The sequence below is a fragment of the Ambystoma mexicanum genome, chromosome 8 (genome assembly GCF_040938575.1).
Source record: "Ambystoma mexicanum isolate Mex_15411 chromosome 8, UKY_AmexF1_1, whole genome shotgun sequence".
In the NCBI taxonomy this organism is placed as follows: domain Eukaryota; kingdom Metazoa; phylum Chordata; class Amphibia; order Caudata; family Ambystomatidae; genus Ambystoma; species Ambystoma mexicanum.
Genome location: NC_090929.1, coordinates 62,832,783 through 62,858,322, shown reverse-complemented (window position 1 = coordinate 62,858,322; position 25,540 = coordinate 62,832,783). Strand labels below are relative to the sequence as shown.

At 46.3% G+C, this 25,540-nt stretch overlaps 1 protein-coding gene across 1 annotated transcript in view; it reads right to left on the bottom strand.

Moving 5' to 3' along the window:
- Nucleotides 1–14,114, bottom strand: part of PLPP7 (phospholipid phosphatase 7 (inactive)) — a 231,592-nt gene extending 217,478 nt beyond the window's left edge. The window contains exon 1 of the mRNA XM_069609283.1: nt 13,401–14,114. Coding sequence (XP_069465384.1) covers nt 13,401–13,854 — 454 coding nt within the window. The 5' untranslated portion in view covers nt 13,855–14,114. The remainder of the gene's footprint in view (nt 1–13,400) is intronic.
- Nucleotides 14,115–25,540: the final 11,426 nt, after the last annotated feature.

Below are 25,540 nucleotides of genomic sequence, written 5' to 3'. Positions count from 1 at the left end.
AGCAGTCTGCAGGGGAGGAGGAGGTAGGACCCCTATCGAATGGAGACAACTGGTGGCCACCATGGTGGCCCCCCCCCAGCCTGATCACAGTGATGATGATGATATGGACATGAAAAGGACAATAGACCCGCCTGAGGACGTACAGGCGGATTATATGGACATATTGGCACAAGTTAAGGGGGCGGGAGGGAGCGGGACTGAAGAACGTATTTTGTAATGTTATGTCGTTAAACTTGAACATGGAAGTCCTAATTATTGTATGTAAGGGATGGAACACGCCTGAATAACAGGCTTCTAAGGATCAACGATGAAAAGTGCGAACACATCCTAATGAGTGGCTGTAGTACTCTGGATTTTCAAGATTTCTTGTGGACGGTTGATTGCCCCAGCAGGATGGAGAAGCAGGTTCGCCCCACCTGTAGCAATGTGTTCGATGAGGAGACCTGGGTAGGGAAAAGGGAACTGCGCAGAGCGGTGAGGGACCTGGGTGGTAGAGCCCTTGAAATGGAGTATAAAACAAAACAAGAGTGGGCGACCTGAGGAGGAACTTTAGGAATTGGTCTCGTAGACAGAGCCCTTCACCTTAAAAAGATGGGGAATTGATGCTGACTGCATTGAGAAATAACAATGCATGTAATTTCTGGGCCCTTCTTAACCAGATGTCCGCCCAGGCTAGCCTCCAGCGGAATGTGGTTAAAGAGGCAAAGTGGTGTAACCACTTTGACCGACTCTATAAAAAGCCCCCCACAAAGTCTTGCTTTATGATCCCTGACATACCATGCAAAATGGATTGCTCAGAGAGCGTTATAGCAGAAGGGATCCGCAGCTCTTCTTCCTCTAGGGCGGCTGGACCTAATGGTTTGACTTATCAGGTTCTTAAGGGAAATGTGGAGATGTGGTGAAGGCTGCTGGCTCTGCTCTTTCGAGAGATCATGGAAGAAAGAACATTCCCTCCGTCCTGGAAAAAGTTAATAGTGATCCCAATCTTTAAGGGGGCGATCGGAATGAACCTGTGAACTATCGTCCGATCTCCCTCCTGGACGTGGAAAGTAAAATATTTGCGGGGCTATTGCTGAAAGAACTGGAACAGTGGGATACGCAGACAATATTTTATCAAGGTTTCAGCCAGGTTTTCAGAAAGGTCTCTCGACGGGTTTGAATGGGACTGGGTTGGGAATCCTGAGTGAAAACCCGTGGACAAAGGGTGCCCCTTTGCTCTACGGAGCTTGGATAGACCTCTCCAGAGCATTCAATACGGTCAATAGCGACCGGCTCTGGGAAAGGTTGGAAAACTGGGGGATCCCAGGGCCCCTCTTGGCCATACTGTCTAGTTTACACAAGGACATCACTCTGAGGGTGAGGTTGGAAGCTATGGGACAGGACATCTATCTGAGGCCGTTAGGGTCGAGAGGGGAGTGAGACAGGTATGTCTGAGGACCACACTCTTCTTTAACCTATATTTGGCGAATCTGGGGGTGACACTGGACACGTCCGCGTTAGCCAGCCCAAAGATGGGGCTTCGGCCCGTCAGGTGGCTGTCCTACACTGATGATATTGTCCTCTTGGATCGCACTGCTGTTGGCCTGCAGCGCCTTTTGAATTCACTGTGGAATTATGCAAAGGCAAATGACCTGGAGATCAACCCAGAGAAGTCAAAGATAATGGTTTTCAAGAGGCCTGGAAGCCATGTTGCTAACTTTAAGTGGGCGTTGGCACAACAGACAATCCTGGTCGTGACCGAGGTGGTATACCTGGGTTTCATTTTGGATGCTTCACCCTCGCTTACTCAGATTCAATCGGACTTCAGCAGGAAGATTGCACAACTAACATCACAAATGTGTAAAGTCCTGGCTACATTCTGCAAGTTCTCCTTACAGTTTTATATTGGCAAAGTGATGCCAATGATTCTTTATGGGATGTAGCTGTAGCCTCTGTCATGAGAAATGAACTGGTGGAGACTAGAGGGACAAATATGGAAATGGGTGCTGGGCCTCCCCCAAAAGCTTGCCAATGGCAAGCCTAAAATACGAGGTAGGCTTGAGATCCCAACAGTCATATGCCGATTGGAGGCTGACCTCCCTTTTCAGATTGATTCTGACTCACTCTATGAGGAGATCGGTAGGCACTCCGAACAGTGCTCATCATCGTTCCTCTCAAAATAAAAGTCTGTCGTAGCTGCCCTATTAACAGCTTGTGAAAGGGATGCTGAGACCCTATTGGCCAAACCAATGAAGGTGAAGGAAGCACTAAAGCGTGCAGATTGGATTGGCACAATTGACAGTATGCGTAGGTTGATCTTGGCTAAATCATATTCACCCTACAACAACAAAGTCAGCTATCTGCCCAGGTACCTGAGGCACTCCGCCAGTTGGAAGGTGAGGCGGGCCTTCCTAAGAGTGCGATTGAACCTTCTTCAAAACAGGGACGTTTTTGCTCTATCGGGATCGAGAATCACAAAAGCATAGCTCACACTGTGAGGTCGCCAACCTCCTTCCCCTTAGACACATTGACTGAACGTAGGGGTCCCTGGGACTTGAGGGTGAAATTCCTACTGCAATGTGCGGAAAGGGAAGAATGGCCATCATTTGAAATGTTCCAGGAGAGGCTAATAGAAGGCCATGAGACCCCGCTAATGATCCATGTTGTCCAATTATTACAGGCGCGTGGCCTCCTAAAGAGTTAAAATTCAGATGTTGCACTCCGAATTTTCATCCCTCTGCAAGTGGCCTTGATATGTACTGTCTTTTTTCCTTTTTGATGTTCTCTCTCGATAAAACTTTAGGTAGAAATGGCCAAAATTATGAATTGAATGTTTGGTTTTAAGAATATGTTTTTCAAGTATCCTTTTTTTCCCTCTTTTCCTTATGAACTGAAATGTGATTTTTAAAATGTGTTTTGTTTTACTCTTTTTTAATTCTGTAAATTGCGGAGTCCCGTAGAGTCCCAGTCTGCCCAGGATTCTGTGCTGTGAGGAGCTGCTGCTACAGACTGTTTGGAGAATTTAACTTTTCTGGCCCTTTAAACTGGGAGACTCCACCCATAAAAGGGTGTTGCTGGCGCGAAGCGCCGCGCGAAGTCCCGTAGAGTCCCAGTCTGCCCAGTCTGGCTCAAGACGGCGAAAGATCGGGCGATCACCAAGAAGAGCGTAATCAGTGGAAAAATGGCGGTTCCAGGGCCTCAGACGAGGCTAAAGACGCTGTTCGAGCGCCGGCAGTCGAAACTGCCTAGATCACCCAGCATTATGTCATCCCCTAAAAGAAATGGTGAGGTAAGCGCCGAATTGTTACTGTCAACTTGCACTCAGTTACCTGTGCCATCTTTACAGTCGCTTGCCTCAGTGCTTTTAAACCCCAGTCCCGAGGTGGCGGGCATAACTCAGGCACTGACTCCATTAACTATACAACAGTTACATGCCGAGTTACATGTCTTACCTGAAGCTATATCTGACGTACCCGACTCACCTGAAGTTTCACAGGAGGTCATGTTTGGAGGTGAGGCAAGAGCCACATCGCAGAACTCCGGCGGGATTGAGAATGCAGAGGACTTGGGACGCAGCCCCTTAAATTACATCACTATCGACCCCTCGCTGTTCCAACCTCCGTTCCATGTCACAGACACTGAATTACTTGAAATACGAGTTAACTCAATCCATAGAACAAAGGGAAGTGTCGATCGATCCTCAGCTCAAAGACGTCTAAAAGAAATGCCTTGTGGGTCTTGAAGTGCGAACCCAAGTTGAATCAGCGGCTGGATGTCAATCGGCATCCACATTGTATTCAGCTGACTACGGCTCAGCATCATCCACCCAATCTTCGATCATGCCCCGCACCTGCGTGAGCAATCATTCTCTAGCTCCACCTTATCTCAAGCAGACAGTGTTTGCTTTGCCAGTCGCCCGCGACGAGGCGCGGACAATTAATCACGCAACTGCAAACTGGAATGCGCAAGGTAGCCCAAGCTGCGTTTTGAGTGACACCCGAATGGCCATGGGACTCGGAGCCGTCGGCCCACATAGTGGCAGTACCGTTACACCTAACAGGGAGGCACTAAACAGTGTGGAACCTGACCCACTCAACGTAAAAACCACAGTGTTCGACCCCTCCCAAAGAAAAACGTCTGCTCAATTAAAATCGAGTTTTGACGTTGTTGAGTGGGAAGCGCGTTTGACTAAACGCTTGACTGAAGACTACATGCAAATATAAGACAAACTAGTGAACAGCTTTTCGCTTCCAGCCAAAAAAAAATCTGTGGTCAGTAATATGGCTTTGAGTTCATCCTCAAAAAGTGTAAGCTCCATAGAGGCTCACTGTTTGACAAATAATAGAGAAAGAACAAGTACCCCTCAGATGAACAACATGCGAGCAAACGTGAACTCTCACGGGACAAGAGGATTTTCGAACGTGTCAATGCACCATCAATGCAATGAATCGACATTGGAGATGTAACAAAATAATAGAGACTACTCAGCAGTCTCTAATGAAGGTATACCGAATCAGCCACACAATGAGCAGTCACATAAAGAGCAAGACTCTGAAAGTGCCCTGAAGGCAAACATCTCAGTGGCTGCATCAATCCAAATACATAACAATGTGTTAGCTGCCACGTCTTTGGCACTGTTGCCATTTGTAAAACTGTATGAATCTCTGAATGATTCTATAAGAGATCAAGGGACAATAATGGCCAACTTGGATAATAAATTGTCCGATTTAACACACAGTTTTGTGTTGTTAAAACAACAAAAATGAAATGGAGGCGAATTTATCACTGCAATGGCAACACAGATTAAGCGACCTGGCAATGAAAGAGCACACCAATTCAGCCGACCTTATGGATGCCATTCTTGAATGCATGAAATGGTTTCGCCATTTGTACGAAAATCGTCTGAATGACCCCCCTCTCTGCTCTAATGCACATGGGTGTCAACACGTTAAGGCCGGAGTAAATGCTGCCAAACCACTCACTCCACAAGAAGAGACGAGACCCACTGTTCAGCCTCCTTCTCATCCGGTGCAGGCAGTGGCTGTAAAAGCATCAGTAACAGCTGCCACTCCATCAGTCTCAGCCGAGACGGGAGAAAAAACTCAGGGTAAGACACCCTCTATCGTGACAGTGGAGTCTAGCTCCATTGCTGAACTGCCGGCAGCGCCAGTGCAAAACAACACAAAAGAAAACCATTGCAATACCTTTGGCATTTTCTTGGGAAACGCAAAGACTTTAGATCTCTCCACGAAAATATTTGATGTCACCAACAATCAGAAGTCAGTTGCGAAAAAACTACAGAGAAAGCAAAATCCTGCAAAAACTAAACAGTTCATACAAAATCTGTCGACACCAAGCAAATTAGGCCTTTTCCAGCGGGCGTCCCTGGTAAAACAAGCATCCTCAGCAGATAAACCCAATCAACAGGGAGAGCCGAAAAAGGCCGAACGACCGACTGTTCAAAAGGAGAAAAACCCAAAAAAACGTATAAGGCTGGACTCAGAAACTAAAACAGCGCAGTCAGTAAAAGAGTCATCGGACCTCGGTGATTGGTCAACGTATCGACGCAGATGACGATGCCGCAAGAGAGGAAAATGAGAGTTTCCTTGGAGCAAATTCGCAAGCTTTGACTCCTGTGCCTGAATCATCCAATCATTCGCCCTGCGGATGCAGAGCAAATAAAAGCAAAACGAAGCAAACAAACAATGGTGAGGTTGATCGTACCTTGGCCTCTAAAACTGCTTCAAGGAACACGGTAATTGAACCAAAGATGGCGGCTGAAAAAAGAAATCAGTCAAATACAGCTCTAAATCAAAGAGCAACCCAAGCGCAAAGGTCAAAAAATTCTGTCCAAGAGCCCCAAGTGCGTTTTGAAAAAAATTCCGTCACAAAAAATTCGACTAGGAAAGTTCGAATTGAAAATATATTTCCGGACGGTAATGAAGTAAATCTAAACAGAAGTAATGTGATGCGCCTATTTCATGTTATTCCATCATTGCGCACAATTACTTCAGATGACATTCATATTGTAGAATATCTATCAGAGACCTGTTCTGATCAGGTATTACTACACATTCGCTCACATGCAGTAGAAAAACCACTATTGTCAGCGAAAGATGAACTTCTCTCCTACGGTTTTTGAGGTCTCACACCAGAAAGAAGACACCAACAAACAAAGGTCCGAGAGTACATCCTCAGTTGAAGACATCCGTACTACGAATGAAAAGCGGAGAGACACTTTACGAGAGGCATTTAAAATACACCCTACAGAGATGGACAATGCCCGCGCGGCCAAAGTGGGAGCAACAGTGGACACGCAAAGACGGAAGTAACTAGACCGGTGCAATGGAAAAGTGCTTTGTGAACTGGTTTCATGGAACACTCGTGGCTTTACCCATCTCTTTCAAGAGCTACCTTTCTCCCTAGACAACAACTTTGCGATGTGCCTACAAGAAACGTGGCTGCGCGAAACACCGGCAAGAGATGGATATTCCATACTTCTAAATCCTGCTGGGAAAAACCACAGCGGTCGCCCCTTCTCCGGGCTACTAATAATGCTCGACCACTCCTTTGGCTGGGAAATAAACAAAACATACATGCCTAACTTGTTTGTTCAAGGTATTCTGCTGGAATTTAAGCCATCTATCTTCAAAGATCCCAAAAAGTTACTCCTGATCAATACATATTGGAACCCAATGATGATCTCAACTAGTGCATATTTGGAATGAATAACATCAGTCATGGACGATAGCTTATTGATATGCCACAAATTGCAGATAATCATATGTGGCGACCTTAAGTGCTCCTGGTTTGATGACATTCAGCCGACAAATTGGGCAACAAAAGAAACAGCCGACTTCAATGTTGAGAGAAGAACGCAATGGCAAGGAGCCATGAAAACCCGAGATTGTGAAATGCTAAATGGGATGACGAAAAAAGTGACAACCCACCGAAGTCGACCTGGCATGGTGGATCGAGGCACAAAACCCTGGATTACATATGGATTTCAAATAATGTGTGGGCCGACATTGTTGATCTAGAAATCATTAGGTGCGCCAGCAGTGACCATGATCCGATACAGCTATCTTGGAGGTGTGACAAATATACACCTGAGGGAATCTACGAGACCGCCGTCTTAGTCAACCACGGACGGAATAGATTAAGTATTAACACAGCCCAACTAGTCAAGTTTTCACAAAATTTTAAGATGGGGACCCAATCTCCAAAAAGTAAAATAAATTTTGCGCCTATGTTATCAGAATTTCGTGTCATAAACAAATCACGAGCCAGCGTGCCTAAAGAACAGAAACATGTCTTCAGCCGCACTGTGCAGAACGAAAAAAAGTTGCTGCGCAAAGATCTAAGACAGCTCAAGAGACAACATGGTCACAACGTAGGCTCATTAATCAAAAAAAGGAAGTTGAAATACAGAAACTGGTTGAAGTCCTTTGTCTTCTTGCGAGATCAGGAAAGAGGTGAACACATGTTAAAGTTGATCCTGAACCACAAGTCTAGAGAAATTAGGAAGATCCTAAACCAAAGTTCTTTAAATCAAGACTTATTGCAGTCAAACGGAATATCGAGGATGAAATGGGAAGAACATTTCCTCAATGTATTCGGAACCATATCTTTAGGCGAACTTGTCCAGACAGTGGAAAGTATCGATCCCTGGGATGTGACAGAGAACATTGATGATATTGAAGAAGTTATCCAACATCTAAAGAACTCAAGAGCCGCAGGGCCTGACGGCATTACACATATCATGCTTAAAGAAAAAAAAGAATTGGTCCCACTTCATTGCTTATCTGTTTGGACTAATTGCAACAGCGAAAGAAGTTCCTGAGTCATGGCGAACGGCCATTGTCGTTCCAGTGTTTAAGAAGGGCAGTCGAGACGACCCCTCGAATTATCACCCGATTGCTCTTTTAGACACTATTGGAAAAATCTTTGCAACCTGCTTACAACAGAAACTAGCGAGATGGGCCTTTGGTGCTGGACTGATGGACTGTAGACAGACAGGCTTTACCAAAGGTGTGGGGACTGAAGTAAATCTCCTAATGCAAAATTTGTTAAAAATGGAGACGCTAAAGAAAAAGTCAAAGCTATTTCTAGCATTCATCGACATGCGTCAAGCTTTTGACTCAATAAACCGAGTCAAATTATGGGGAAAGTTGGTTAAGTGGAAATGTCCAACATCGCTATTAGATCCGGTGATAGCTCTACGTTCAAACACCACAATGCGTGTACGTATGAACGCTCTGGGTGAGTTATCAAACAAAATTCCGACAAATAGAGGTGTCAAGCAGGGCTGCCCACTGGCAGCACTATTGTTTAAATGATACATCTCTGACATCTCATCAGCACTTGGCGAGGTTTCATGTTTTCCACCAAAGGTGAATGAGCAACATCTGAGTTGGGCAATCTACGCCGATGATATTGTGCTAGCGGACCTCACACAAATCGGACTGCAAAGGCTGCTAATTAGATTTCAAGCGTATTGTAATGACAACGAGTTAACAATAAATGAAAAAAAGACAAAGATTATGACTGTTGGCAAGGTGTGAACAAAGAAAGATCGTTCATTCAAATGGTCTATTGGTCATGAGAGTATAGGAAATGTTCCCTCCATTCGCCATCTAGGAATTCTCTTCAACAACTCCATAAGCGAATCAGGTTGGTTGTTCGATCTAAAAAATTGGATGGCCGGCTTTGGACTGCAGGGAGCCCGCATTCATGCGGAATATGGTAAATTTACAACAATTCCAGTGTTGACATTCTATAAACAGAAAGTCGTCCCAGCGATTACTTTCGGCTCTGAAGCAGGGTCGAACCTGAGCTTTCTTTGCTGGGACACACTTGAAGCAAAGTTCTGGAGACGTGTCTTCAGTCTCCCATCATATGTCTCAATAAAAGCTATAAGACATGAGCTTGGTCTTGATTCCTTACATACTATGGTGCTATGGAAATATATTGCAACTGTAAGGAAATTACACTTGAATTAACCTATGCCCGCATATAGAATCTTGACAGCATCCACACAACGACCACATGAAGGACTGCTGAGAAGCTGGGCCAACAAAGTAAAACTAATTGTTGACGCCGCTGACATTAAATGGGAAATGGTGATGGCGACTCCACAGCTAGCCATAAAAAAATTCCGCCAGTGGCGTTGGATACAGAACGCAGAAAATCGTGCGAACATGAAGACTTCTTTGGATTTAGGCACCGCGACAAATAGCTTAGATAATTTACCAAAATATCGAACCCAATTTCCATCTGGATATCACCGAAACAAATTTCTGAGACTACGCTTAAATGTTTACCATACAAAAGATGTGCTATGGACCAGACATGATATAAAAACAGCGGATATCATATGTAGATTCTGTCTGGCCAATGAGGACTCCTTGAAGCATGTAATAACTGAATGTGAGAAGCTAGTAAACGCCAGATCCCCGTTTTTGGGCAAATATGCTCCTCTCAATGGCAACTCTGATGACTTGTCGTTTAGGATGCTTTCTAGCCAAAATGTCCTTCTAACCTGTGCGGTGATGAACTTTTTAGAAAAGATCCTTTCGTTTGAAGAAATGACAACGTGAATATTCATTACTATGTGAAGGACTTTGTTGTTACTGCTCTGCTTGGCTTCTGTCCCTGTCTTTTGTTTACGTGCATCTTATTCTTGTTCTTGTTTCTGCGTTTTGTTTTGTAATAAAAAAAAGTTTATAATAAAAGTTTGAATAAACTAAAAAATTACAATTAAAAAAAAGATCTTTTTTTGTAATTGTGAAAAGCCGTTGATCGGCTAAGACACAATAATACAGTTTTACAAAAATACAGAGGACAAACTCGCCCATTAAGGGTCCCAGCTGCTGCCCCCAATAGTGGTTTGTGAGAGTCCTTGTGAGAGATGAGGAGCAAAGCCAGAAGTGATGTTCCTATCCTACTGAGGTTCAGGAGAAGGCCAGAGAAGCAGTGCTGACTGACAAGTGAGGAAGGTTTGATGAGGTTAGAGCCTGCCACAGCCAACAATCATTTGGAATTGAAAGGAGAAAAGAACAACCACACTGCATTCTGGCACTTTTACCAGATATTCCCAAGCGCATGACAGGAACTAGTGAATATCGTGCGAAGTAACCAGACAAGCGGCATTCTGCAGTTTCTGGCGAAGTTGCGGCAAGCAGTAAGAAGAGAAACCAATTGTGCTGCATCCTGGAACATGCAGTGAAAGTTCACAAGCGCACAACAGCCAGTGAGACTAGGTAAAGAGGGAGTCAACTCTGCAGTGAATTGTTAACCTGAAGGGAAAGTTCACAATTGCGCAAAGCTAGTAACTGAGCATTGTCAGAAAAGAGCGTCTACATCCAGCAACCTGGCAAGGCTTTTTCTTTTTTTTTTTTTAAGGAGAAACAGAACGCTGAATTGGTCACCAAGAGGGAAGGTTTACCAGCACGAACGGCTAGCAAAAGGAACATCTTCTGAAAGGCGAGCAAGAGGCTCTGTAGCCCGGAAGCTGCAGAGAGGTTCACACAAGCAAAAACAAGAGCAACCCTCATTACATTCTGGGACCTGGATAAAAGGTTAATAAGTGCACATCACTACCAAACATATAAGCATTGGCAATGCCAACAGTTTGGGCTTTTGTGTATGTTGGGGGGCGGTCCTGAGCCCTCCGCTGCGTTCCCGTAAGCCCCCCCACCTGAAAGGACACACGCACACAGCCTTTCAGTTCGGGCTTCCCGGTCGCTCTGCTCGCGGCCGGGAACGCCCCTTTATTTATACATTCGGCGGCGGCGTGCTACGTCACGCCGCCGCGTAAGCCCGTCACTACGGGCAGCGCCGCACTGTAGGCATGGGAAAGGGACTTGCCAGGCACTGCCGTAGTGGTATTAACTGGCCACTGATGGTAGCATGTGTAAAATGGTGAGAATACCTGGGCATCTAATATCAGTGCCTTGCAAAAGCTTAATACTTATGCACAAGCCAAAACTGTTGGCTTTGCTGATGCTCGTTTATAACACGACTTCAGTGAAGAACGCGCAAAGTGCTTATGAATCGAGTGGCTGAAGGCAGTCCTGGCAAGGACACCACTAGTGGGTTCATAACTCCAATTTAGTCATTACCCATCAGAAGACTGCTTTGAAAAAAAACTGGCAGGCACTTTGAGTGCAAAATGTGATGCCAAGTCCTGCTTAAAGTGAGCTGAAAGAGTTCCCATGGGGAGGTGTTTTGGGCGGGGTGAGGTGGGAACGGCCATAGGGATTAACATGGCCATGGGCAGTCAGTGGGTGGGCAACATAACCAAACATCACCAACAGATGTGTGTCGCTCCTCGTATGACATTCCTCCCGATCTGTACTCCAATGCAACACCTAATAGCCCAAACTTAAAAGGGCAGTGAAAAGAACACAAGGCCCTACATTCTGGTACCTAGAAGTGGTTCACATTAAGCAGAAAGAAAGCCAACACATATTGCATCTTGGAACCTGGAGATTTACAAGCGCACAACGCTAGCAAATGGACATTGTCGGAAAGGAGAGCAAGAGGCTCCAAGTGGCCAACAGAAAAACCTGCACTGCATTTTGGAACCTCCGGCGAGGCTTTGAAGTGTGTAAATAATATTAAAAGAACATTGTAACAAACACTCCAGCCTGAGAGGCAAGAGAACAGCCTGCACTGCATGCTCGAACCTGGAGTCAGCGTCGCCAAGCGTGTAACAACAGGACTGCTACTTGAAAGAAAGACTATGCTCCACTCCTGAGATTTGAAGCACATTTTTCTAAGATATGCAACAACGGAAATCCTGACCCTCTCACGTTCAATGCATTCAAGTACAAAATTAAGAGATGTACATTTGACCATCCTTGTCTGAGAGTAGTGATTTCCCATGAAAACCCCACCCATGGCAGCATGGAAGGAAGAGGGAAACACTGGTCACATGTTGGGGGTCGGGGAGAGTAAATGAGCACACAAGGAAGCCAGGGGTGGAGAGGGGGAGATGTCAACGTGTGCCATGCAGAGAATCGACAGCACTGAAAGGGTGCAATCAGTTCTGCGCTGTGATGCCACAAGAGTATTTAGGGCAGCATTGGAGGGAGAAATCAGTCATATGCTGTTGGGGGCTTGGCAGTAGAGCACACATTACAGCACGTGAGGGAGCAATCAGTTTTGCGCCACCCGACGAGCCACAGGAGGGCACATATGGAAACATGAGCGAATACTGGGTAATTGCAGATCTGCAAGGTGGGACTGGGATGTTAACCGTAACTTCCAAACGTGCAGCAAAGCGCAACACACTGTTTTTGCCAAATTTGCAACTCAGGGTAAAGTTCCAGATGATCTGCAGAGATCTGCAGATTATATGGTCAATCTATTAAAAACACGATTTGGTCTAGAATATAATGACCCGATTCAATGCAGTCATTAATAGAAGATGTAAGATGGACCCCAATGCAAAGACTCCCAGATAGTTGTGTATTTTTAAAATTAAATCTCACACTCTGGGACAGAAGAATGGCAACCTCATACTCAGGGAGAGAGTATTTCAAATCCCATACTCGGTGAGGGCTTTTAATCTGATACTTAGGGAGAGAGGGCGTCCAATCTTATATTCAGGAAGAAAGACAATCCTTCAAATCCTATGACAGAGAGCATCTTTTGTCACCCTCAGTGACATGACTTCTATCCCATATGCAGAAAAGGAGACACTAATCCCACACCAAGGGACAGAAGAGTATTAATCCCCCCACTCAGGGTCAGGAGTACAGCCCCCCACACTCGGGGTCAGGAGTACACCAATCTAACACTTTGGAAGAGGAGGATTTTCATCCCACACTTGGGGACAAGAGTACATCTTCAATTCTACACTCAACTCGCGGGTAGGACTACTGAGTTCACATCCATGGCAGAAGGTCAACAACCGCACATTGACACTCCAATCTCACACTCAGGAATTCTCGCGCTTAGGGTTCTCAGACTCTGGGACAGGAGAACTCAAGAGATAGGAGATCTTTGCGGACACACAGGAAAAGAAGGATTCTGATCTCACACTAAGGTACAGCAGGAACCGTATCACACACTCAGGGAAGGCGAATGCTTCAATTTCACACTTAAGGACAGGGGGCCTACGATCTCACAATCGCATACAGGTGTGCAACAATTTCAGACAGAAACTTCTCCAGCTGTGACTTCTGTAAACCAGATTCTGTCCAAAAGCAGAGGGTTTGAAGAAGCCTTCATGCCAGCCAGGTAATAAATCTAAGCAACTGGACCGAAGTACCAGGTGACAACAGTGCGTAAAAGAAAAACCCAGTACTAAAACCATTGGGCCCCTAGAGAAATGGAGGCATCCAATAACCATGGCATTCCCTTAGGGCTTGGGTCTTAAGTTCTTTGCCAACTTAAGGCGGAAGGTCACTTACCCATGAAGAGGTTCAAGAGCACTTCCTGTCCAGCCAGCGTGCTGCTTTTCCACAGACAGATCATGGTGCCCCCCAGCCAGGGGATACCATGGCCGGTGACACCGATGAGCTTGACCATGGAGCGGGCGCTGCCCCAGGAGGAGGCGGTGCTGGCACACACACCCAGCCTCTTAGACATGCAGATGTCGATAGCCAACAGTGAGTTCAAGGCGATTCCCTTGAAGGAAGGGTTCAGCTGGATGCAGTCCTCCTCAGGCAGTTGCTGGGACTGCCGACGGTCCTTGTTGTTGCCCTCGTTGGGTGGCGGGTACTGGGCAAACTGCCCGCTCTGCTTTCTGCCAGGACCCCGGTTTTCTTGGTTCCCCCGCATGGGCTGGTTTAACGACATAAATTCTGGTCTGTTCAGTACATTATTCCGGTCTCTAGCTCTGGATCTGCTCTGAGGGGCAGGCATGGTGAGCTCTGCCTTCCCAAACCTGCTTTTGTCCAAATAAAAGCAGCCAAAGGGTTATATCTGTTTTCTTTACAATGTATCCTCTATAGGTGTAGAGAAAGATTACCATAAAATAAAGCCTTTGGCAGGCTGCACAGGTTCCGAATCAGTGGCGCTGCTCTGTCTCTTGCTGCTTGCAGCAGACTCCGCTGGATAAATATAGAGTGAAAGGTATGTCCATGCTGTTTACGTCCCTCTCCCACCAAGCTTGAAAGAGCAGTGACTGACGCCACTGCCCACCAATCATGCATCGGCATGAATGTCAGCTATCCAATGGCTTCTCTGCAGGGGCATTACTGTGGCTGATGAGGAGGGGGGGAGGCTCAGCTCAGGGCTATTTAAACCTCTCCGCTGGCCCGGTCCCCAGGGGAATCCAGAGACGGAGATGGGAAGTGTAGTTCGCAAGCAGCTCTTGTTCCCGGTTTCAGTTCTCCCGTAATCCTGCAGCAGCTGTTAGCCTGCTCCTGGGCTCTAAATTAAGTGCCTCGTGTCTAAGGGCGGGGAGGGGAACGAGCTCCATACTCAGCACAGAGCCCTTCCCTACTCCGGTTACACAGCATGTTCTGCACTTCTCTTTTGGAAGTACACGCGCTGCATTTGCCAGCGGCTTGCTGAGCGCAGCTAACTCCAGGTCACAGGGAAGCTTTGGGCCAGTCCTGCTCAAAGAACGTACTCTTATTTACCGGCTTGCCTTGTTCTCTGCATAAGAGAAAACAAATTGAGCTAGTGTGCAGATATACGAATGCATTCAGGTGGGCTTGGACTGTCATAGTGCACCAGACGCCACCTTAGTGGTCTAGCAGCGTGGATGCTTTTCTGGAGATCCAGACCTCGGTCAGCCAGAAAATAGAAATATTGCAGCAAGGATGGGTGAACCCTGGGGAAATGCAACAATGCACATGACAGATTTGTACAGATCAGACATGATCAGAAAAGGAATGAGGGGTAGAGCAGGAGTCTGTAATAGTTTGCATCCCTGTTGTTTTTTTCACCTTGGTCCCACCCTCCTTCAGCGCTTTGAAACACTTGCCTTGTGTATAGGCGCTTTACAAATAAACATTACCATTACCTGAAGAGTCAGTGTAGATGGGGCAAAGCATAGCGCTGATCAGAAAAGGGCTAATGCGTGTGCTGCTGCAAATGCACGTATACTCACGCCCCCTCACACGGTGGGTCCCAAACATGTCCATTATAAGAATTTGTTTTTCCAAGTCGTTTGTGTTCCTTAAAAGATAACATAATGCAATTTCAGAATAAGTAGCACCTAGCGGAGCAGCGCTTACCAATCAGGAGTAATCCGACAGATGACCGTGAACACCAGAATTCCATACCAGCCTACTGAGCATCTTCCCTGCCGCCATCTTTCTTCTTGGTGAGCCAGTGCCCCAACCAGTGTCTTCTCCTCGCCACACAACCCACAGTTGAGTCTCATTTCCCAACCTCAGCACCAGAGACATCCAACCGCCACCACTGCCCACACCCTACTAGCCTGCACATTGCCAACAGCCGCCTCCCATTCCAGAAAATAGGAGAACGCCCCTTTACTATTTGCAGGAGCAGCCATATTTGTTTGTTTCGAAGGTAAGTCAGCGTGCAAATCCTTGTTCTTTTCAAAACATCAAAAAATCACACACCTTCAGGGTCCGAAGTTGAGAAGAGCTGGGGGCTATTTAGCTCCTTGTTTGTAACCAAGAAGAGCCTGGTTAGCTTGATGCCAACATCTACCAAGGCCTACATTTGGCTTGACAGGCCAACTGATGGCTAACAATTACATTTATTTGTTTTTAACACTGTGCATTTGGGACACACTATAAACAAACATAAGGATACATCTATAAGTCATTTAAAGCTTAAGGGGTCATAAATAAATGGGAAAATGTTAAGTTGCAGATAATATGGAAGTTAGATTCCATATTAGCTTTGCGAGACGTGATGTACCATCTCTTAGTTCCCCAGTTGGATCTCCTGGTCCCTAGTTAATGCTGGATACCAAGGAGCTGTTTTTTTGCTCCTGCTTATCCAACCTTAATTTCGAGCCATGAACTTTTTTGCTCCAAGGCTGGAGTGCTAATAGCCGCACTGCAATTGCGGCTCTGATTTTTAGCTTATAATCAGTCCAGTCGATTCTTTAGCATGTTATGCATGGATGAACAAGTTACTTCTTACCAGGTAACGTTCTTTCGATTGGATGTTCCTCCAACGTATTCCTCATCTTAGATGTATTCCATCCAGCTTTGCTGCTCTTCGGAAATGTTTTCGGCAGAGGGCGCCGTGCGTCGATGTCATGGAGTCGATGGTCCCTCGAAGGCCTCCGTCGAGGGTGACGTCATCGGGTGTATAAGTAGCACGCGCGGCGCCCTTTGGCCTCAGTTCTGTTTTTCCCCTCTTTTGTGTCTGTGATCTTGTATTGTGTGTATTGTGCCGGCATACAGGTATCAGCCTTGCGAGATTTGAGATGGCAATAACCCGGAAAAAATTTACAGAGGGGTAGGTTGGAAGGGCGATGAGGAATACGTTGGAGGAACATCCAATCGAAAGAACGTTACCAGGTAAGAAGTAACTTGTTCTTCGAATGGATTGTGTCCTCCAACGTATTCCTCATCTTAGATAGGCTCCCAAAGCAGTATTTTTTGCATAGCTCCTCTGGAGGAGGGGTCAGATTTTTCTTTTTAAATGCCCTTAGATGGCAGAGTAAAGCACTGCTTTTCCAAAAGTTAGCTCCCTAGACTGGGAAGCATCCAGGTTATAGAATTTTGAGAAGGTGTGAAACGAAGACCAAGTTGCTGCTTCGCAAATGGACCTTATAGGGACACCTCTTTGAAGGGCTGTAGAGGAGGCGATGCCTCTGGTGGAGTGAGCTCTTAACCCTTCAGGTGGGTCTTTTTGTACTAGTCTGTAGCATTCTGAAATGCAAAGCACAATCCAGCGCAGAATAGTTTGTTTTGTTACTGATTGACCCAGCTTTCTTCCAGTGTAGCCTATAAACAACTGGTTGTCCACTCTAAGTCTAGAAAGCCTAGAGATGTAAAAGCTTAAAGCTCTTTTTGGGTCCAGTCTGTGTAGTCTTTCTTCCTCCTTAGAAGGATGAGGTGGAGGATAGAATGAGGGTAAAACAATTTTCTGACTTAAATGAAAATCAGATACTACTTTAGGTAAGAATGATGGTTTAACCCTCAACACAACTCTGTCCTTATGGAACACAGTATAGGGTGGCCCAGAAGACAGTGCCTGCAATTCGCTTACTCTTCTTGCTGATGTTAGAGCAACTACAAATGCTGTTTTCCATGTTAATAATCTTAATGGACACGTGTGCATAGGCTCAAAAGGGGCACACATTAAGAATTTTAATACCAAATTTAGATCACAAATCGGTACTTGAAATGGGTGAGGATGAAACACATTAGAGTGAGACCTTTTATGAATTGTGTTATCAAAGGAATTTGAATTTTGAAGTAGGAGCATTCTTCCGATGAGCGCTTGAAGATGGAAAGCGCCGCAAGGTAACCTTTTATTGTTTCTGATATTCAGACCTCTATGTGCTAGGGTCAGAAGGCTAGATAGTACTTCCGGAATAGAACATAGAAAAGGATCGACATTTTTTCCCTGCACCAGTTGCAAAACCTTTTCCAACAGCAGCGGTACAGAGACTTTGTTGCTGGCCTTCTTGCTGAAAGCAACACCTCCAAAACATCATCTGGAAGGTTCCAATCCCTGTATCTCAGCCTTTCAGATACCAAGCATGAAGGTTGAGTGTTCTGACCTCTGGGTGGAGAACCTGACCTTCCATTTGAGAGAGAAGGTTCTCTCTCTGAGGAAGACGTACTGGAGGACAGGTGGACATATCTAGAAGGTCCGGATACCACGTTCTCCTGGCCCAATCTGGGGCAATTAGGATCATGCGGTTCCCGAAGCATCTCAGCCTCCTGATGACCTGAGGAATGACGGGAATCGGAGGGAACGCGTACAATAGTGGGAAATTCCAATCCACCATGAACACGTCCCCCAGGGCTCCTCTCGGGGGAAATTCCCTTGAGCAATACCTTTTGCATTTTCAGTTGGTACTGGTTGCGAATAAGTCTATCTAAGGGGTTCCCCAAAGGGCGAAGATCTCTTGAATGACTTCCTGAGCCAATTCCTATTCGTGGGACACCGTGCTCTGCCTGCTCAGAGCATCTGCCGTCATATTCTCTTCCCCGGCTAGATGAATTGCCGTTAGAGAGATTCCCTCTTGTATCGCCCAATACCAGAGCAGCATTGCCTCTCTGCACAGGGGTAGTGACCCCACGCCTCCTCTTTTGTTTAGGTAGTGCATGGCCACTGTCTTGTCTGTCATTATCAGGACATTCTTTCCCCTGACAGATGACAGGAAGGCCTTCGGTGCTAGTCTGATTGCCCTCAGCTCCAAAAGGTTGATATGTAGTTTGGATTCCGATGGAGACCAGCGACCGTTTATTGTCAAATCTTTGGCATGTGCTCCTCACCCCAGGAGTGAGGCGTCTGTCACTACTGTGATCTCCGGCCATGGTTGCCAAAAGGGTTCCCCCTTTAAGATGTTCTCTGCACAGGTCCACCATAGAAGGTCTTGTCTGACCTTGTTCGGAATCTGAAGAAGATCCGTCATTTGACCCGAGAACTGGGACCACTGAGTCTTTAGGACCCATTGAAGGGATCTCATCCTCAAGCGTGCCACTGGCACCAGAAAAATGCAAGACGCCATGAGGCCGAACAACCGTAGAAAGCCGGGAGATTTTGGGCATTTTGGAATTTTGAAACCATCTGAAGAATGTCTTGAGGCCTCGTCTTGGGAGGCGAGCTCTTTCCCAAGGATGTGTCTAATACAGCTCCTATTTATTGAAGCTGTTGGGAAGGTGTCATTTGAGACTTCTTTAAATTGAGGGAGAAGCCCAGTTTGTGGAGGAAGTGGCAGGTGAGTTTCAGATGATCCAAGCTTGCTCGGCAGAACGTGCCCTGATCGGCCAGTAGTCCAGGTAGGGGTAGACATGAATCCCCCCTCTCCTGAGGTGCGCTGCCAACACTACCATTAGCTTGGTGAAGACCCTCGGGCGGAGGTCAACCCGAATGGCAGGACTCGAAACTGATAGTCTGAGTCGCCAACAACGAACCTCAGGTATTTTCTGTGCTTGAGATGAATGGGCACATGAAAATAAGCATCCTGGAGGTCCAATGACACCAACCAGTCCTGGAGTTGAAGGGCCTGAAGGATCTGAGAAAGAGTAACCATCTTGAACTTGTCCTTCCTGAGGAATTGTTCAAGTTTCTTAAGTCCAAGAGGGGTCTCAGTCCTCCGTCCTTTTTGGGGATAAAAAAATACGGGGAGTAACAACCCTTGTTCCTCTCCGCTGCAGGTACTGGTTCTATGGCACCTTTCTCCAGCAGGGTTAGAACTTCTTGCTGTAGGAGCCGATTTCAAAGCTTCAACGGGTGTCTCCCTGGTGGATTGCTTTGAGGTTGCTTTAGAAAAGGAAGGCAATAGCCTTGGGCTATTATTTCTAGAGCCCAAACATCTGAAGTAATGGCTCGCCATTCTTGCAGATGCTGCGACAGCCTGACTCCTACAGGTGTTTTGTGGTGCAAGTCCTCAAAGTGGTTTTGTGGCGGATGTTGCAGCCGCTGATGGCAAAGAGGCTGAAGCTGGAGCTGGCTTATCACGTTTTCCTCGTCCACCACAAGTGGCCTTTCTTTGGCCCCTTTGACTGGCCATTCCTCTCGTCTTCCTGTATGAGGTATAATAACAATAGGATAGTCTCCTCCGTGATTGTCCTTGCGCACAAAAAGGCTGAGGTTGCCTAATAGCAGCTCCTTAAGATGTGGCCGCTGCTTTTGAGGTCTGCAACCTCTCAAGGCTCTCGTCAGCCTTGTTGCCAAAAGGGTGAGACCCGTCAAAAGGCATGTTCAGGAGGCGGTTCTGTGTGTCCGGTGCAAAACCCGACTTCCGTAACCACGCAAACCTGCGCATTACCATGCTAGTGCCCATGGACCTGCTTACACTATGCGCAATGTCAAATCCAGATTGAAGGGATTCCTGCATGGCCTCCTTTCCATCTCTAACGATGGCTAGGAAACCTTCCCTTTCTTCCCCTTCTGGTATGTGCTCCGCCGCCATTGCGATGCACTCCCACTGAGTGTACGAAAATTTTGCCAAGGCATATGTGGAGTTGGCAGATTTTAATGCCATGCTCCCGGCTGAAAATACCTTCCGTGCCCAACCATCCACACGCTTATCGTCCCTGTCTGGAGGGATAGACGGGTATGCAAGTTTGTTGGAAGCTGTGGCTGCCTGTATGACCAAACTCTCGGGAGTTGGATGTTTTGAGAGATAGCCGGGGTCGCTACTGGCTGGGCGGTATTTTGATGCTAGGGATTTATTCACCGGAGGAATAGAATCCGGAGTTTCCCAATTCTTGGCCACCCTGTTTTGTAAAGCTACATGAAAAGGTAAAACTGGGTCTTCAGTGGGACCATGGTCCAATATGTCTGTCAAATCGTCCTGGATGAATTGGGCTGTTGGTTTAGCCCATCCCAAGTAGTCTACCACCTTTGTCATTAATTGACGATAAGATGGACTGGCATGCTCTCCTGGATCTGGTCTACCAAAATCATTCTCAGGAGAGGTGTCAATGCCACTTGCATTATGTAAGGACTCCACCAAATCCTTCATCCTGCTTTCTTCTGATATTAAGCATTCTGGGACATTTTGGGTGCCATATTCCAACCCAAAAGGTACATCTTCCTCTTCGGATCTCTCCTGATCCTCAAAAATTGAGGTTAAGGATTTGAAAAACTCCTTCCTAGGGAGAGGCTTGAAAACCTTCTCTGGGAGAGGAGGAGGAGGAGGAGGAGGTGTAGTACTAGATTTTGAAGAAGCTACATGTCTTGCAGTTTTCTCCTTCGCCTTTTCTAGCTGCCCTGGCTTGGTTGGAGCCTTTGGCGCTGATGTTTTCGGCGTCGACGTCGATAAAGGCGTCAACGGCGTCGATGACATCATGGTCGTCGACAGGGTCTGCTTCGAGGGCGTCGAGACGGCCTTCAACAGTTTTCCCTTCGAGGTGTGGAAGGTCTCGGACGGTGTCGGTGACCTCGAGCGGTCGACTCGACTTGAGCGTTTTTCGCTCGGCGTCCAGGAAGGTTCTTTATCCTTCCTTTTACGATCACCCGGGCTCGAGGGCGCGCGAGTGTCGGAGCGATGACGTACCCGGCCGGCTTCCGAAGAAGGCGCGGACCGAGGCTTTGCTTTCTCAAACACCTCTATCATTTTGACCCTAAAGGCTTCCCACTCTTCGGAAGACGAATGTTTTGTGGGGCATTTCATTTTCAGAGACTCGTCTGACGATGAGGTGGAGGGAGATCTATGGCGTCGTTTCTTCGACTTTTTCGACGAGGACGACGAGCGATGAGAATCGCTTCGAGATCTGGATGTATGCCTTTCGCGTCGATGAGATTTTTCCCCATGGGGTCTCGACTCGACGCTAGAGGCTTTCCGATCCTTCCGACCTACCTGTAGCTTTCCTCTCCTTTCTCGCAAGGCCGTTCCCGTCATCGCCTGAACAGGCCTCCATGTCGTGGACTTCCCCGAGACACCACAAACGTTTGCGGTGCGGGTCCGTGATCGACATTTTTGAGCCGCATGACTTGCATTTCTTAAAACCCGATCTCGGGGTTGTGGTCGGCGTCGATGACGAGGACATGATTTCTTCTCTCGTAATATTATATTTCATGACAGAACTTGAGGCGCGCCGAATGTCCGATGCAACGCACTGTGGAAAACCGGAACTGAGGCCAAAGGGCGCCGTGCATGCTACTTATACACCCGATGACGTCACCCTCGACGGAGGCCTTCGAGGGACCATTGACTTGATGACATCGACGCACGACGCCCTCTGCCGAAAAAATTTCCCAAGAGCAGCAAAGCTGGATGGAATACATCTAAGATGAGGAATACGTTGGAGGACACAATCCATTCGAAACATATGTTTTTATGCAGTGATTTTGGATATTGAGTGTTAATTGTGAAAGGTTTAAGTTTAAACCATTGCACAATAATATATTTTTTTTTACGCATTTGCAGGTGAGCTTGGCTGTTAATGACCCTATGCCCTTGCTTTTGGCGTTGCATCATTCAGGTCCATTTTAGCTCAGGTTGGCAGACTTAACAGCCAAACCAGTCTGTGTATGTGGGAATTAATGCTACAGACAAGAAAAAGGTGGTCTTATTATCAGGGTATTTATTGACCATGGACCTAGCTTTGGGAAGGAACGGGGTGCTTTACAATCATAAGGGTAAGAACAAGGTTACGAAGCAGAGAAACAAGGGAGTGGTGAACAGGGGAGGGAGGGCAATTGTCAGCAATGGATCCACAAGTAACCAGTAGGAGGAAATGGGGGAATCAAACCGCCCAGTCTGAGGTATGGTGAGGAGTGGACGGTGTATGGGCTTTGGGGTTAGGGAGGAGCCAATCGTTGAAGAGGAGTGTTGTCCTCAAGTTAACATACATATTTACAATGCAAGTTACTTATGTGTGGAAAAAGACCAGTAAAGAGCGTTTCAAAAGCAGTTGGTATGGCAAAGATTGTTGTTTTTGGTTCAAAGAAAGAAAATAATTAGAATTGGTTTATTGACAATGTGAATCTAACTGTGTCCGATTCATATTGCTACTTGGGAGTCACGTTTTCAAGCAATTGCCCGGAGGTCTGCACATTTAGCATCAGTATAAAATAACTTAAGGACATGCCTGGGAGGGATTCTGAGATTTTATCAAAAATTCGGTGAGTTTCGGTTTGATAAGTGTATTCAGGTGATGGAGACTAAGATTTATTCCGCCATATTGTATGGCAGCGAGATCTGGGGAATTGGGAGCTGCACTTCTTCAGATCTTATTTGTCACATCTGTCTGAGAAAGTTGCTGGGAGTGTCATCCAGCGCCCCGGATCTTCTGCTGCGTTGGGTCAGGGGCTCCAAATATTGGTGTTCAGGTGGAATGTAGGTTCTTAGAGTATTTTCATAAACTACATTCTGCGCCGGCGGTGAACCCTGATATTGTGTGTGAGGGAAGAATTAGCAAAGGCTGCTACATTTGTTATCTACCCCTAGTATAAAATTTGTCTCATCTTGTGCAGAAAATGGGGAATTGCCTCTGATGAACTAAGGGGTAGCCGGATTACAAAGAGACAATTGTCTAGGAAAGCTAGGAGAGAACTCGATATGGCGATAAATAGAATGTAAAATGTAAGCTCGCTTGGCCACTTGATTGGGGCTTGCCGTATCTATTGTGAGAATTTCTCGCTAAGTGTCATTCGCTCGCCGGTGCAAAGAAGTATGTTCGCAATGGTGCGCTTGAACGTCCTACCACTGAGGGACCGCATGACGTGGCTATTGAATTCCAAGCTTTATATTTGCGGAAGTGGGGCATATGAGGATTTAATGAATTTTCTATTTGTTGAAAATGGTTAGCTCTGAGACGCCTGTGGCTGAGGAGACCTTTTAGCGCCAATAATATTAGGCATGTCATTGACGCTATGAACTTTGTTCTGTCCGGTGTCGATGCTTCCTTTGTCAATGATTTATCAGAGTACATTACTGAGGCTTTTAAACGTATGGGCAGAACAGTTAACATTTTTAGTAATTTTTGATTTATACATTTTAACATGCCTCTTGTACGTTGAATTGTATTGTGTTTTAGTAGAGGTTAATGGAAATTTTTGCATTTCTGAATGTATTCAATTTTATAAGATGTAAATGGTAAAAACCAAAATAAAGTATATATCGATCTAAAAGCTGCTAGCAAACTATCCACCAACCCATACTGCCCCCACACTCTTCGACTTTCTTCCTCCATCAGGAATTAAACTCTAAAGATATTCTTATATCCACAGTTATGCAGCACACAAAGGGGAGATCGTCATGAAGGTAAAGACATCTCCTTGTGCCCAGGGGTGGACTGGCCTATAGGGAACTCTGGAGATTTCCCGGTGGGCCTCTGCACCCTGGGCCTCTTTTGTGTGGTATTTTCAAATGTTATCATAGGAAAAGCATTGGGTTTGCTGAAAATGTGTCATATGGGGCCACTTTGAACATTATTTCCAGGGCCTCTTTTGGTCCCCAGTAATTATTTCCAGGGCCTCTTTTGGTCCCCAGTAATTATTTCCAGGGCCTCTTTTGGTCCCCAGTAATTATTGCCAGGGCCTCTTTTGGTCCCCAGTAATTATTTCCAGGGCCTCTTTTAGTTCCCAGTAATTATTTCCAGGGCCTCTTTTGGTCCCCAGTAATTATTTCCAGGGCCTCTTTTGGTCCCCAGTAATTATTTCCAGGGCCTCTTTTGGTCCCCAGTAATTATTTCCAGGGCCTCTTTTAGTTCCCAGTAATTATTTCCAGGGCCTCTTTTAGTTCCCAGTCCACCCCTGCTTGTGCCCCAAGTAATAGTAATATAGTTATTTAAGGAAGAATACAGTGACGCACTGCCTGTGAAAATAGTGATTTGCGATGTTATCAGCGTTTCCTTTGATATTGTATACTGTGCATTTCTGTAGAGCGGTCTCCATTTTACTGAAGGAAAAGGTAAAAGCTGTGAGGGAACACTAATGTGTTCTTAGAAGGGTATTTATATTTTACAGATTAATTGTATATTAATGTTTATGCTTTTTCCGGTAAATGTTATGCTCCGTTTCACATGTTAAAGGCATTTAGGCGAATGCCACCCCCAAACCACCAAAGTATGTGCTAATGGCCAAGAAACTCACCATTTTCGGAGGCCCGCGCACCACTAGAAGTCACAGAAGTCACAACCTTGGCAAGAGTAAAACAAAGAAATGAAGGAGGAAAAAAACAGGAAACATGCCCTTTCCTTATACACAACCTGTCTCTGGAACAAGTTTATCAGCGTGGGTAACTCTGGCTCCCACCATCCTACACTTCAGGAAGGACCTGAAGTCCCTACTCTTGAAAGAGCATATCCCTAATTGCTGATCTTTCCACCTACCCCTAATTCCTTCCCTCTGGAGGCCCTATGCAACTGTACCCATTACTGTCCCTATGCTAGCCTTGCACCCTTACTTGTACGCCCCTGGATGCATCCCATATATACAGCACCATTTCTTCCCAGCTAGGTTCACAGTTCATAAATCTCGTACATAAATGGAAATGGGGTGAAAAGATAACAATGCGGGAGACAATCTTTAAACTGCATTTCCTGGGCAGCCTCTAAAAAGAGACCGCCCAGGAAACGTGCATAGAGAAGACCACATACCACGCCCTGAAGCAGGAAGTGGCGGGTCACGTGGCGCAGGCAAGTACGCAATGGTGACGGGGTTGGGTTTAGTACGTGCGGGCAAGTGGTTTGCAATGGCCTCCTGTAGCAGCAGAGAAGGCTTTGGGTGGGGAGGAGGCATATGGGGCAACTGAGGGTGAAACTCCCCCAATGGATGACTGAACATGGCCGAGGCATATGCCAAGTGGGTTCAGGGTGTGTGAAACCCACAATGGCATCAGGATCCTGCCCATTGGAGGCTACTCCAAGACGGCCAAAAATGGCAGGTTTTTTTGGAGCAGCCTTCAAATGGGGGGACTTATAATATGCTATTTGGGCATGAAGCTGTAGCGATTGGAGTGCAAAGAGAGCAGCAGCTACACCTG